The 13038-nt window shown below is 47.4% G+C and overlaps 1 protein-coding gene across 1 annotated transcript in view; it reads right to left on the bottom strand.

Moving 5' to 3' along the window:
- The window catches only part of DNAI3 (dynein axonemal intermediate chain 3), a 1122635-nt gene that overhangs the window by 1022348 nt on the left and 87249 nt on the right, over positions 1-13038 (bottom strand). The window contains exons 2-3 of the mRNA XM_086954055.1: positions 6652-6879; positions 4776-4826 (exon numbers count right to left, since the gene is read on the bottom strand). Coding sequence (XP_086810181.1) covers positions 4776-4826; positions 6652-6862 — 262 coding nt within the window. The 5' untranslated portion in view covers positions 6863-6879. The remainder of the gene's footprint in view (positions 1-4775; positions 4827-6651; positions 6880-13038) is intronic.

The following is a 13038-nucleotide window of genomic DNA, read 5'->3' as shown; positions in this document are numbered from 1 at the left end:
ACTCTCCCATGGTACGATGGAGGGATTGGGTTGCCAGACCTACGGAAGTATTATTGGGCTTCCCAATTGGCGGCGGTGAATTACGTTATATACGGGCCCCCTATAGACCCAGGATAAACGATGGACCGTTGGCAGGCGCCCGGGGGTGACCTCACTAGGGCGCAATATGCCAGACCCGGTCAGTTTCCCCTGGCGGGACCTACGGCTCACGCATTACAGGTGTGGCACGCGATCAATAGACATCTTAAATAGGAGGGGAGACTCACGCTTGCCACCCCGTTATGGAGATCAGAGAAGTTGGGAAGTTTGTGGAAGTCTAAGGGATTCGACAATTGGGAACTCATCGGGATCACGCAGATCAAAGATATCTGAGGGAAGGATACAGTTGACACATTTAACTCCCTTAAGCAACAATACCAACTTCACGACAGGGAGCACTTCCGTTACCTTCAAATCAGGCACGTCTGCTCACACACATCCCTGGAGCCACAACGCTCTCTGACGCTTCCCCCCTTGAAGACTGGGTGCTAGACGGTCACCTCTCAGAGAAGACCATCTCATTAATATATAAAAAAGTCATCAATAATATGGAAGACCCGCCGGTACTTCTCAGGACACAATGGATAGCAGAAGGGGAGGAACTAGATGACGAGGCCTGGCAAGAGGCGGTCTCCTCTCCGCGGGTGGTAGCCATACAGAGGAGGCTCAGACTAGTGCAGCTAAAGATTCTCCATAGATCGTATTTCACGAGGCCTCGTCTGGTTCGAATGGGTAGAGCGGGGAGTGGGGAATGCCGTAGGGGGTGAGGAGAACCTGGAACTTTCATGCATATTTTGTGGCACTGTGCGCAAGTACAGGATTATTGGGTGAAGATAAATGACTTGCAGGATGTCCTGGGGGTGAAGTTACGTCCGGAAGCCCGCAGATGCATTTTAAATGTTTGGGAACCCACGGATTTATTTTTTTCATTTTATTTGTTTGCATTTGTATGGCGCAAAGCTACCCAACAAAGGGTTTCCCGGCGCAACAGGATTTGTGTGTGTATAAGAAACAATAGGTAACACTGGCATGTATGGTAGCCAAACGTAATGTCGCTCAGTTATGGGGAGCTAGACAGCCATCCCGGGTTGAAAAGTGGGCGGAGGATAGGGATTGGTGCATGTTCAGGGAGAGGTCAGTTTACATGGCTAGAGGGTGCCCCCAAAAGTGGGGCAAGGTCTGGGAGGATTGGAACCGATACCGTGGAGAAATCTGTACCCCCCCCAAGAGGCCTGGAAGACCTAGAGACTCACGAGTCCCTATGATCCCCTTTATCAAGATTTTGAATGTATCATTCTTTCATATGGAAATGTATATGTGACAAATGTGTGATTGGCTGAAGTCACCTGATGTTTTTCTTTGTTGTTTTGTTATTAAAAAGGATAAAATAAAAAAAAGACAACTCTCTTCACAGTCCTAAATCAGGCAAATGAGTTTTCTTAAGCAGGAAGCAGGAAAGTCTTAGGGTGTCTCTACATTAATTTTTAAAAGGTAAACTCATCTGTGATTTGTGATAAACCTAACTCAATCAAACTACATTTCTCAAAGTTTACCACCCTTCAACTTATGACAGTGTGACACAGGTCTTGTTTCAGAAAGATGCAGTTTTCCAAAGGCTATCCCCGAGTGCCTTATACTACAACTAACCAAAATGAGAGATCCATGCTTTCACATACTCCTCTTCATTGTTTACTAAATTCTGACTAAAGTGGACCCACTCCTGATTCCAAAAGATCAAAGAAAATCTCCATCCTTCCAGGACCAATCTGCCTTTCACCCTGTGCCTGGAATGGCTCCACTCCTCAAACATGGGAGCAAATGCTATGGGGCATATTGGGATGGCGGGTGCAAAAAGGGACCGCCAGCCATAAGGGCGGGGTCCCGTGGGGGACATTAGGATGCGCCCGCCACAGTGGCGGGGGCATCCAGCATTCCTGTCATTGTGGCAGGCGGTGCAGTCTGCACCGCCCGCCACAATGCCAGGAAGGCATGCTGTGCACTTCAGTGCACAACATGGCAGGCATCACGCAGTGCCTGCCATGTTGTGCATGGAACTGCTGAGGGGTACCATAGGCAGGGGCGGATTGGCAAGGCGGGCATTCGGGCATGGGCCGAAGGGCCGGTGCCTCAGTGCCCTCTGTGGGCCGTTTTTTTCTCCCCTGTCCCATTCCACAGAGAATGGACTAGGATAGGGGAGAAAAAAAAAAAACGGCCCACAGAGTGCACGGAGACAGACAGAGAAAATGAAAGCAGCCTCGCTGTGGGGCCGGACAGCGATTGTCAGCTGTGGCCTCTCCTTCACCCCTGCCCTGCCAAGCAATCAAGCTGAGGCTGGGCTGGGGAGGGGTGATTGCTGGCAAGAATCGGCCTCCCTGGGGGCCTGGTGTTTCTTAGGCCTTTGAGCCATTTTCACCTCGGCCCCCCTGGGGCCCATGCAGCCCAGAAACGGTGTTAGTCTTAGCACCTCGCCCAAAACCCTACATTCAGGGCATAGTGGACGAGGAAGAATGAGTCTTGCTGTGGGGGCCAGGTGATGTTTGGAATTTTTTTATTTTATTGATTTATTTATGCGATTTTATATAGCGCGGACTTTACCCGAAGGTATCAGAGCGCTTCACACAAGGAACAGCAATAATACATGAGGAGAAAAATTACAAGTGGTCAAATTACAAAAGCAAACGTTAAGTTACATGAATCAAAAGTGACAATAGTGAGCAACCAAAATACATGAGGTAGCAATCGGTACATTACAGGAGGAAAAAGTGATATGTGTGCAGGTTACAAAAGCGTACAAAGTACAAGTAGAGGTATAATACTGCAATAAATGGCAGACACTCCAGCACAAGAACAAACGTTACGTAGGCAATGGTGGCACTTGTGCAAGTATCTAAAGCAAACAAAAGTGAGAGGTAGCATACAGTGTGATACCAGAGAAAAGTGACGTGTGCAAGTTACAAAAGGGTACCATACACAGGTACAAGGGTAATACTACAGTAAATGGTAAACACTCAAACTGCCAGAACACACTGGGAAGGCACCTCCCATGCACCAGCTTCACCTCAGCCTCCCCCCTGGCTACCTGGCTACCTTGGATGACCCAGAAAGCTGTGTTTTGTGCTCCCCTGCAAGGACATTTTCCCGAGGCCTGGAGGGCTGATTAATTTACTAATTGCAGGGGCCTTACCTCTGTTCATGTGCTTTGAGCTGAAGGTGTGGGGAGGGCTAAGTATGTTAGTAATAGCAGGGTCTTTGCTGCTTTTCAGGTGCTCCTGTGCTGGAGGGCTGGAATAATTTTGTGACAGAAAGTGGCCTGGCTATTTTTTTTTAGTTGCTCAGCATGTAGGCCATTGGTACCATGGCCCTGTGTCCTGTGCAAGAACAGTATCCTCCCACTTTCATTCCTTGTCTGTGCAAATAGTGTTTCATGAAAGGGCACGCCCCTTGAATGTGGGCCACGACCCTTAAATATAGGCCACGCCTCTTGAATGTGGGCCACTTTTTTCGTCAGTGCCCGGGCCGAATTGTGATCCCAATCCGACCCTGACCATAGGTACCCCCCATGTGCACCCCCCGAATCCCTGGGGGCCCGCTACGGGCCCCCAATGTTGAAAACTACCTGCCTGCCACGGAAAGACACTTCCCCACCCTCATAGTAATATGGATGGCGGTGTCTACCAGACACCGCCACCATATGAACTGCTTTTCCGCCCGGTAGGCAATCGGGCAGATTGCCTACCGGCGGAAAACCGGGTCCTCCCGCCATGGTAATGTGGCGGGGGGAAATTGGAGGCAGCCGGTGGTTTTTGGCAGGCGGATCGCCTCCGCCATACGGGTGGTGGCGATCCGCCCGATATCATAATGGGCCGCTATAGCTACTGTTGTGGAGTACAGCAAAGCCCTCTAACCCCAATGTACTACAAGCCTTTAAAGATGAGTACATGTGCTTCAGGGAACATGAGGTGTGATGTTGAACAAACAGGCGCAAGCTACATATGGTTTCAGAAGAGGGAAACTAAATATGACTAACAACGTTTAAAACATATATAACAAAAGATATGTCAAATAGATGTATCTACCCACAGATTTGGAGTTTGTGGTATTTTCCTACAAAAAAATATGAAAGTGGGATTTTGGCTTACATATCAAGCTGTTAATACACAGCCCCTATTGTCACTTAAATGTTAGTGGGGAGACTACCTATTTCAAACAAACATTTCCGATGTAAACGCCTAATCAGACATTTCATTTTAAATGTAATCCTAGCAGATTAAAAAGTTTTCATTTGATTCACAGTTAAGAACAGATGCAAAATGGAATCTAAATCCATACCTTTCAACATTCAGTTCTACTGCACATTTCCAACTCAAAGTGTTTTTCTCAACTTGATATTATCTGTGTTTAGGCCACTAAATATTAAGTAAACAGTATTGCTCTAAGCATTGAGTTTCTATGCATCTTTATTGAAAAACGTTTCTATAAAAAGCTATAACTCTTTTTTTAGTTCTTGTTAAAAAAAGTTCTCATCTGCCTGTCCCTAGGATGATCATATAGGAGGTATCGTATGCAGCACGTTTGCCTCAACTAAGCCACACTTTATTTTTTTTTCTTATATAGCGCCTGAATCAATCCCGGCAGGGATATCTCTGCGCTTACACAATTCCCTCTCTTTTCTTATGCTGCCACAATTAACATCAATGAGATATTGTGAATTAATGTTATGTGAATGCACCACTTACCTAGGATTTCAACAGAGTGTGCTTCTGCAAACGCTTCATCTTTCTTTTTGGCTGAAAAAATATGGAACATTTCAAATGTTTGACCTATGCATATTATTGTTCAAACGTAGCACTATTTAGTAATACAATAAAAATATTAGTCTCATGGCAGTATATGACACAGCATCAGCAATACAAAATTGAGAAATACTTCCGTATTTCTCAGCCAGGCTATTATTCACAGCAACATAATCTCTTCAGCGTGTCAACTAAAATGTTTTTGTATATCACTGCATATCCAGAGCAACAGTGGGGGGACTTCCGATTGAGAATATGATTTCCTATGTTTCAAAAAGGCGGCTTAGATATGACTGTCTTATGAATCTTGATCTTGACTATTTTTTCTTAATCACCCACTGAAACGTGACGTTCAAGCTCAGCTTGAAAGAACCAGCAGTGATGTCAGTGACTATAATATAATGCTAGTGGGCATGATGCCAATGACTGCGGTCAGTAGTCCTGGTCTCAGCGCAGTGACATTGATCATGACATCGGTGACCACATATTAGTGCTGAAGATGTCAACCATGACGATTTTGGTTATGGCACTGATGAAGACATTGCTGTCCAGGTTATCAACAATTTCAAGCATGACGCCAACAGAAACACGCCAACCATGATGTCCAAAACCACAGACATTGGAGGTGAGGTCAGCATGATTTCACAGGCAGTGATATCCGTTCTTGAATTGTATTTATGCCTAATTGTACCTTGAATATACAGCTATGTTTTTCTTTGAGTTTCCTCTATTTGTGGACAGGTTGGAAAAAAAAGTTGTTGCACTTGAACTTTTAAAAAAAAAAGGAAAAAAAGAAAAGAATACTCCCTCTGCTGTTCTCAGGACTCTCAATGCTGGAGTATCAGAAAGGATTCACCAACAAATTAGCCCCTGCTGCCAAACTGACAAGTCACAAAGCAAAGCAGTCTACTAGCCAAAAGCTGCTGGCACCTATTATGCTCCTTTTCATTTTCAGGCTAACCTTCCAAGCTGCTGACGTCTGTGCTTTATTGAGCTGCATAAAATATTATAAACTGATGACCAGTCATTTGTTCCGGTGCCGACTGCTCTCTATTATGAGGAGTGGAGATCCAGCCCTTAACATACACATCAGGGCTCTTGGATATATTCAACGGCCTTATTAGTGTCTACTTCTGCCATTCAGATGTAGAGCGTTGGTCATCAATATCCACCTAGTGGAAAACGAACCATCTCAAATTCTAAGACAGTTGCCAGTCTATTACGACTTGCAACGCCACTGAGAACTAAGGGCTGTTTTGTACACTTGAAGGTTAATGGATGTCTTGTATCTGCTTTAAAAGGATCTAAATGATTAAGAGATTAAACCTCTTTAGAAGGATAATATGTATCATTCCTTTGTTCAACTAGGAGCTTGCCTCACTTTTACTTGACTATTTATTGAGCCAAAAGTAAATACACATTTAAAGGACGGATATCACATTTTTATCAAAATAAAATCTGTAAAAGCAAAATATGCCCACTTTAGTTTAATACTGAAATATGTGCAGATTGATTTATAGAGGGGAAGACAGAAAAGCTAGCTAAGGTCGGTCACATCATGTGGGTTTTAAAGAACACAAAGTAAGTATCACACAAGGAATTAACTTCAAAAGAATTACATTCATGGACAGATAAACATTTTAAACACATGATTACAATGTTTCTCTTCAGAAAGAATTTTTCTCAATGACGGAACTTCTACAACAGCCCATGGCCAATGAACTTGCAGTTTGACGCAATTTCAGGAAAGTGAAAAGTTCATGTACATGTTGCAAACGTCATTTACAACTACCAGTTGGTTATATAGTTATTTTCTTACATGTTGCCTTCGGTTTTCGTTTCGCACTTCCAGGGGATTTTTTCTCTTTGCTTTTCGGCCTCTTAGTCTTCGCTGAACCCTTCGCACTTCTACCACTTCTACGTGTAGGTGGTGAAGTGGGTGGTGACGAAGCAGGTGGTGGCGAAGCGGGTGGTAGCAAAGCGGATGGCGAAGCTGCAGGCCCCTGTGTTTCTTCTTTATCGCTAGACATTTTTTCCAGATTTAAGCCTGAAAAGATACATTTTAGAAGATCATCAAGTTTTGTAATATGTATGTTAAATATACGCAAGCATACACCGTCTCTTACAAGTCATGTCATTAAAGTATGGTAAAATTTAGGAAAGAAAGGTGCTGGACCAGATGTTGTTAGGAACTATAAATGGGAGCCAACTCTGAAAAAACCTTTGCGGATAGCAATATGTTTTCTACTTTGGCTTCAAAAATATAAATGTAGACTCAAATGTTCACTAGTTTGGCGAGGATTTACTTTGTTGCCTTAATTGTAAAACCAGCTTTGTTCACGATGCCCCGCATTCCATAAGAAATGCTGCACGTCGGCCAAATAAAAAAAAACCTGTACACAATATTTATAAACAATGTATTTAATGAAGGAGGCAGTTGTATTTTTGTGGTAAGAAACGTATCACAGCAATTGCATGAGTGTCACTTCACCAAAAAGCCTGGGGTAGCGGAAGTGACATCACATACCCTTTGACCTTCATGACATCACAGGAAGTGACAGCACATGACCATTGACTCTGATCATTTTTCTAGAAAGGCATGTCACATGACCCTAACATCACACTCACACTCTCTTAGACCCCCTTACCCTCCTATTTATACTCATACACTTGCATTCATTCTAATTCTCACTCATACTCACACATACTGACACTCAGGACCAGGTTTACTAATGCTTTGTATCACTTTTGGGATACACACCCAGTGCAAAGTGTTAGCATGGGATTTACGATCCAATGCAAAAACTCATTTGTGTTAGATAGTATCACAAAATTGTGCAACCACCGATAGACTTTGATGCAAATCCCTATCTACAAACATTGGTAGAGGGAAATGTACACCAAAATTATACAACACACACAAAAAGTGGGAAGCATATTTTGTTTACTGCGCTATGGTGCACAGGAGAAGTGCACCAGTGCAGAGAGAGAGAAACATTGCACCATATCTTAGCAGATATGGTAAATTTTTGCTCTCTTCCTTTGACGCAAGGCAGCACAGTATCTTTGGTGCAGTGTTCCCTTGGGTCAAAGAATAATAAATCTGGGCTACAGTCTCTCACAATCTCACTCACCACATGTCACTGACTCCCACTCACTATTTCTCACACACATGCTTTCACATACAGACACGCTCTCTCTCAAAAAAACACACTCCCCGCAGGCACGCAACCAGTCTACATTTCTACCAACCACAACTGCCACCAAAGGTCCTGTTCCAGCTAAGTGGGCTAAATTATTATTTCACTAATAGTGAATGATATGAAACTATTCCCTATTGCATATAAAGGGAAATTGGGCTGAAAATAAAGAATGTAGAGCCGCTCCTGTGCTCTTGGCACTGATTTTGCCACAGGAAACAGCCTTTACACTGCAACCGTTACAACGCATGCTTTTTCCCCGCATGCTGTTGCAATGAAAAAGGTGTGAAGCAGAGGGTAGAAGGTGCTGGATTTAACTCCAAAACCTTCCCTACTGCTGCACTAACTGGTGAGGGAATAGAAAATTAATCGATTCCAACTTCCAGCGCTCCAATGCTCCCCCGACAGCAAGTCGGGATAAAGTTTGGCGTTGCAACGGCATGCAGGGTAATGGCATGTGTTGTAACGTCACATAACCTTTTGCCACCTCTGAGGCAAAAGGTCGCAAAGGCAGTGCCTCTAAATGACGTTCATAGACAATTGGTTCCTTATATCTGGCTTGTAGACTGTTCAGAGAGCAGACCTAACCTCACCTAACAGTATGTCTGTCACCATGGCTGAGAGACCACAGTTATTCCATCCGGAGGTATCGTCCAACCTGAGGAGTTATTGAGCTCTTAACATTACCACATCAGACTTTTTCATTATGCCTGCAGCGCCTAGAAACTTTCTTTGTGAGGTGTCTCCTTTTATCTTTGAAGGATCGACTGCGCCTACCATCTATCTGGACAAGCCCTACGTGTGGGCCGCACTTTTGAAGTCATTACGCATCTTGGATCTCCATATTCTGTCTACTTTCTTATGACTTGGCTGCTGTCTGGCATTCTCTTCCAGACAATCTTTAACTCCTTTGCTTGCACACAAACTTGTCGCCCTGAGGAGGGTGTGACCCGAAGCAGGGTCTGACACCGAAACGCGCGTCGGCGCTGGAGCCCCTGTGATTCTTTTGCTTGCAATGGTTTTTTTGAGAGAAAAATCTGAATTTGGACTGTATCTGTGCTAGATAATCAACTCTAACTGGATCCTCCACAGCATCTGATATTGTTTTATGTCTTTTTAGGTCGAGCGAAGCGAAGTACCTATTGTCGGCGGTTTTGGAGGAATCTGAGACAGCGTTCGGGCACGCGCCTCTGCTGTCTCAGATTCCTCCTCGAGGGCGCGCGCGGCGCCGTGCCCATCTCGTGCCTCATATTCCCGTGCGCAAACACACACACACAGCCACTTTCAGGCATGCACACATACACAGCCACACGCATACACACACTGCATACACATGCACACTGCATACACCCCCCCACCCCGTGGCCGCCGCACCTACACACACAATAGCGCACCTACACACACACAGAGACCCCCCACACACACACCAGCGCCCCTACACACACGCACGCACACATACAGAGACCCCCCTCCCCCCGCCGCCATCGCACACATACACCCACACACAAGTGCACCCCCCTCCCCCTACAACTAAGCCCCACTTACTGCCATTCGGGACTTCTGTAGCCGGGGCTCTCCCTCGGGCATGGGAGCCCCGCTCTCAGGCACTCCGTGGACGCGTGCGCGGGACTTCCGAAGACCCAAGTCCCGCCCAAAGGAACTGGCTTTTTTGCTTGCTAAAGCTTCCCCCATTGGTCTACGGTGTGCTCACTGGAGCCCGATAAGCCTGAAAATCAGCGTCCATGGAACACCGGGTTTCTTAGCCAATGAAAGGGCGACATGCGCGCATACGCCCACTGATACCATGTGGGTTGGCCAATGGGAGCCCAGGGAGCATGGCTACCGGTACCTGCGCTGTGATTGTAAATACAGTCCACACGAGCTTGGCCGCGTCTGCAGTTCGCAGTGTGTACAAGCACGGAAAATGTGTATTAAAGCGAGAAGACTTCACAACTACCCGACTGCTGTCCGGGCCTACACGCACGTCTTTCGCGCGAAACTTATGCCCTTCTCCTAATACGTTGTAGGCGTACAGGGCACCATGAATCTAATTCAGTCGAAAAAACATTGTAAGTAAGACGCATAATCTGCGTATTTTCAGAGGCGATTTAGCCAATCTTTCAAATGGGGTTCAGCCATCAGAGTGCGAGTCACGGAGACATGTGCCTTGAAAGTATGAACTGTGCCTGCGTCCTATTCCAGTAATGTGCAATGGCTGCGAGTCATGTCTGGGGCACCGCGTAGAGAGAATTCCAGCAAAGCATAAACTCTTTATGCTCCCCCAATTAATATAATTCTAGTGGGTGACACGAAGCAATGGGAACCCGGAAAAAAAAACAACTACGTAAACTAAAGCAGACAGCGTCCAACAATGACGTCACGGTGGAAGAGCTCCAGCGTGAAGAGCTTGTGTTCTGAAAGCAACGAACAGACGTGAAGAAATCTGTGGACAAAGTAAGATGGTTTGGAATGTTTTTAATACATCAGATCTGAGGCCCATGACTTGCGTGTGGTCTGCAGAGAGGACCAGCTGGTCACCACCCTCGCCCAGAACCCACCCACCAACCACACCGACCCAGGCGTCGCCGCCCGCGATCTCAGACAGTGGATCACCGACTGCGCCAACACCCTTGCCCCGCTTTTGTGTTCTGAAAGCAACGAACAGACGTGAAGAAATCTGTGGACAAAGTAAGATGGTTTGGAATGTTTTTAATACATCAGATCTGAGGCCCATGACTTGCGTGTGGTCTGCAGAGAGGACCAGCTGGCCACCACCCTCGCCCAGAACCCACCCACCGACCACACCGACCCAGACGTGCCGCCCGCGATCTCAGACAGTGGATCACCGACTGCGCCAACACCCTCGCCCCGCTTTTTTATTCTGAATGCAACGAACAGACGTGAAGAAATCTGTGGACAAAGTAAGATGGTTTGGAATATTTTTAATACATCAGATCTGAGGTCCATGACTTGCGTGTGGTCTGCAGAGAGGACCAGCTGGCCACCCCCCTCGCCCAGAACCCACCCACCGACCACACCGACCCAGACGTCGCCGCCCGCGATCTCAGACAGTGGATCACCGAATGCGCCAACACCCTCGCCCCGCTCAAGAAACCCTCCAACAGCCTCACCAGCAAGAAAGCCACCTGCTTCAATGAAGAGCTCCAGACCTCCAAATGAGCATGCCGAAAACTGGAGAAGAAATAGCTCCACGAACAAACACCCGTTAGCCACGCAGCACACAAGGACGCCACCCGCAGACATCACCACCTCATCAGACTCGCCAAGATATCTTCCTTCAAAGCCCGCCTAGACAACAACGCACACAGCAGCAAAGAGCTCTTCAGCATTGTGAAGGAACTCTCCAACCCCAGCGCCAATGCCAACGACATCCCGCCCTCACATGAACTGTGCGACGCACTGGCCACCTTCCACCGCAAGATCTTGGACATCCACGACAGCTTCAACACCCCGACCACCCCAACAATGACAAGCCACACCCACCGAAAAACACCACCCGCATCAACGGCCTGACCTCCTGGACCAATGTTACCGACGACACAAGCAAGGTTATAAACTCCATCCACTCAGGATCACCATCAGACCCCTGCCCCTCCACGTATTCAACAAAGCAGACGCAGCCATCGCACCCCAACTACGGAAAGTCATCAATATCTCCTTTGGGACATCTACATTCCCAGAAAGCTAAAGGCACGCTGAGATCAATGCCCTCCTCAAGAAGCCCAAGGCAGACCCCAAGGACTTCAAGAACTTCCGGCCCATCTCCCTGCTCCCATTCCCGGCAAAGGTCATCGAGAAAATCGTCAACATACAACTGACCTGCCATCTCGAGGACAACAACATCTTCCCCATCCCAGTCCGGATTCAGAAGAAACCAAAGCACCGAGACAGCCCTCATCGCCGCCACAGACGACATCAGGTGCCATCTAGACAACGGCGAAACATCAGCCCTCATCCTCCTGGACATGTCAGCTGCCTTCGACATGGTTTGCCACCACACACTAAAAACACGCCTCCAAGAAGCAGGAATCCAAGAGAAGGCCCTCAACTGGACCACGTCCTTCCTCACCGGCAGAACCCAGAGTGTCCACCTCCCACCTTTCCGTTCTAAAGCCACCAACATCATCTGTGGCGTATCCCAGGGCCCTTCCCTCAGCCCGACACTGTTCAACGTCTACATGGCCTCCCTCGCACAAGTGGCCCGCCAGCACGACCTCAACATCATCTTCTATGCCGACGACACCCAGCTCATCCTCTCTCTCACCAAAGACCCGCACACCGCCAAAACCAACCTCCACAAGGGTATCAAGGCTGTTGCCGAATGGATGAGGAGAAGCCGACTGAAGCTGAACTCAGACAAGACGATATCCTCATCCTCGGACCAGCCCTATCAGCCTGGGATGACTCCTGGTGGCCAACCACACTAGGAGCAGCACCAACACCCACTGACCACGCGCGCAACCTAGGAATCATCCTTGACTCTTCCCTCTCCATGTCAAAGCAGGTAAGTGCCATCTCCTCCTCCTGCTACAACACCCTACGCATGCTCCGCGGGATCTACACGTGGATCCCCACCGAAACAAGAAGAACAGTGACACAAGCCCTCGTCAGTAGCAGACTAAACTACGGCAACACACTCTACGCAGGAATCTCAGCCAAACTCCTATGACAACTACAACACATTCAAAACGCCTCTGCCAGTCTGATCCACAAAATCCCTCTCCGCAGCCACATCACCCCCCACCTGAGAGACCTACACTGGCTCCCTGTCAACAAAAGGATCACCTTCAGACTCCTCATCCACGTACACAAAGCACTACACAACACCGAACCAGCCTACCTTAACAGCAGACTCAGCTTCTACACCCCCGCCCGCCAACTTCGCTCTGCCAGCCTCACCCTCGCCGTTGTTCCTCGCAATCAACGAGCGACCTCCAGCGGCAGATCCTTCTCCATCCTCGCCGCCAAGACCTGGAACCCTGCCC

Source organism: Lissotriton vulgaris, chromosome 1_1 (assembly GCF_964263255.1).
Source record: "Lissotriton vulgaris chromosome 1_1, aLisVul1.2, whole genome shotgun sequence".
Taxonomy (NCBI): domain Eukaryota; kingdom Metazoa; phylum Chordata; class Amphibia; order Caudata; family Salamandridae; genus Lissotriton; species Lissotriton vulgaris.
This window is presented reverse-complemented; position numbering and strand designations above follow the sequence as displayed.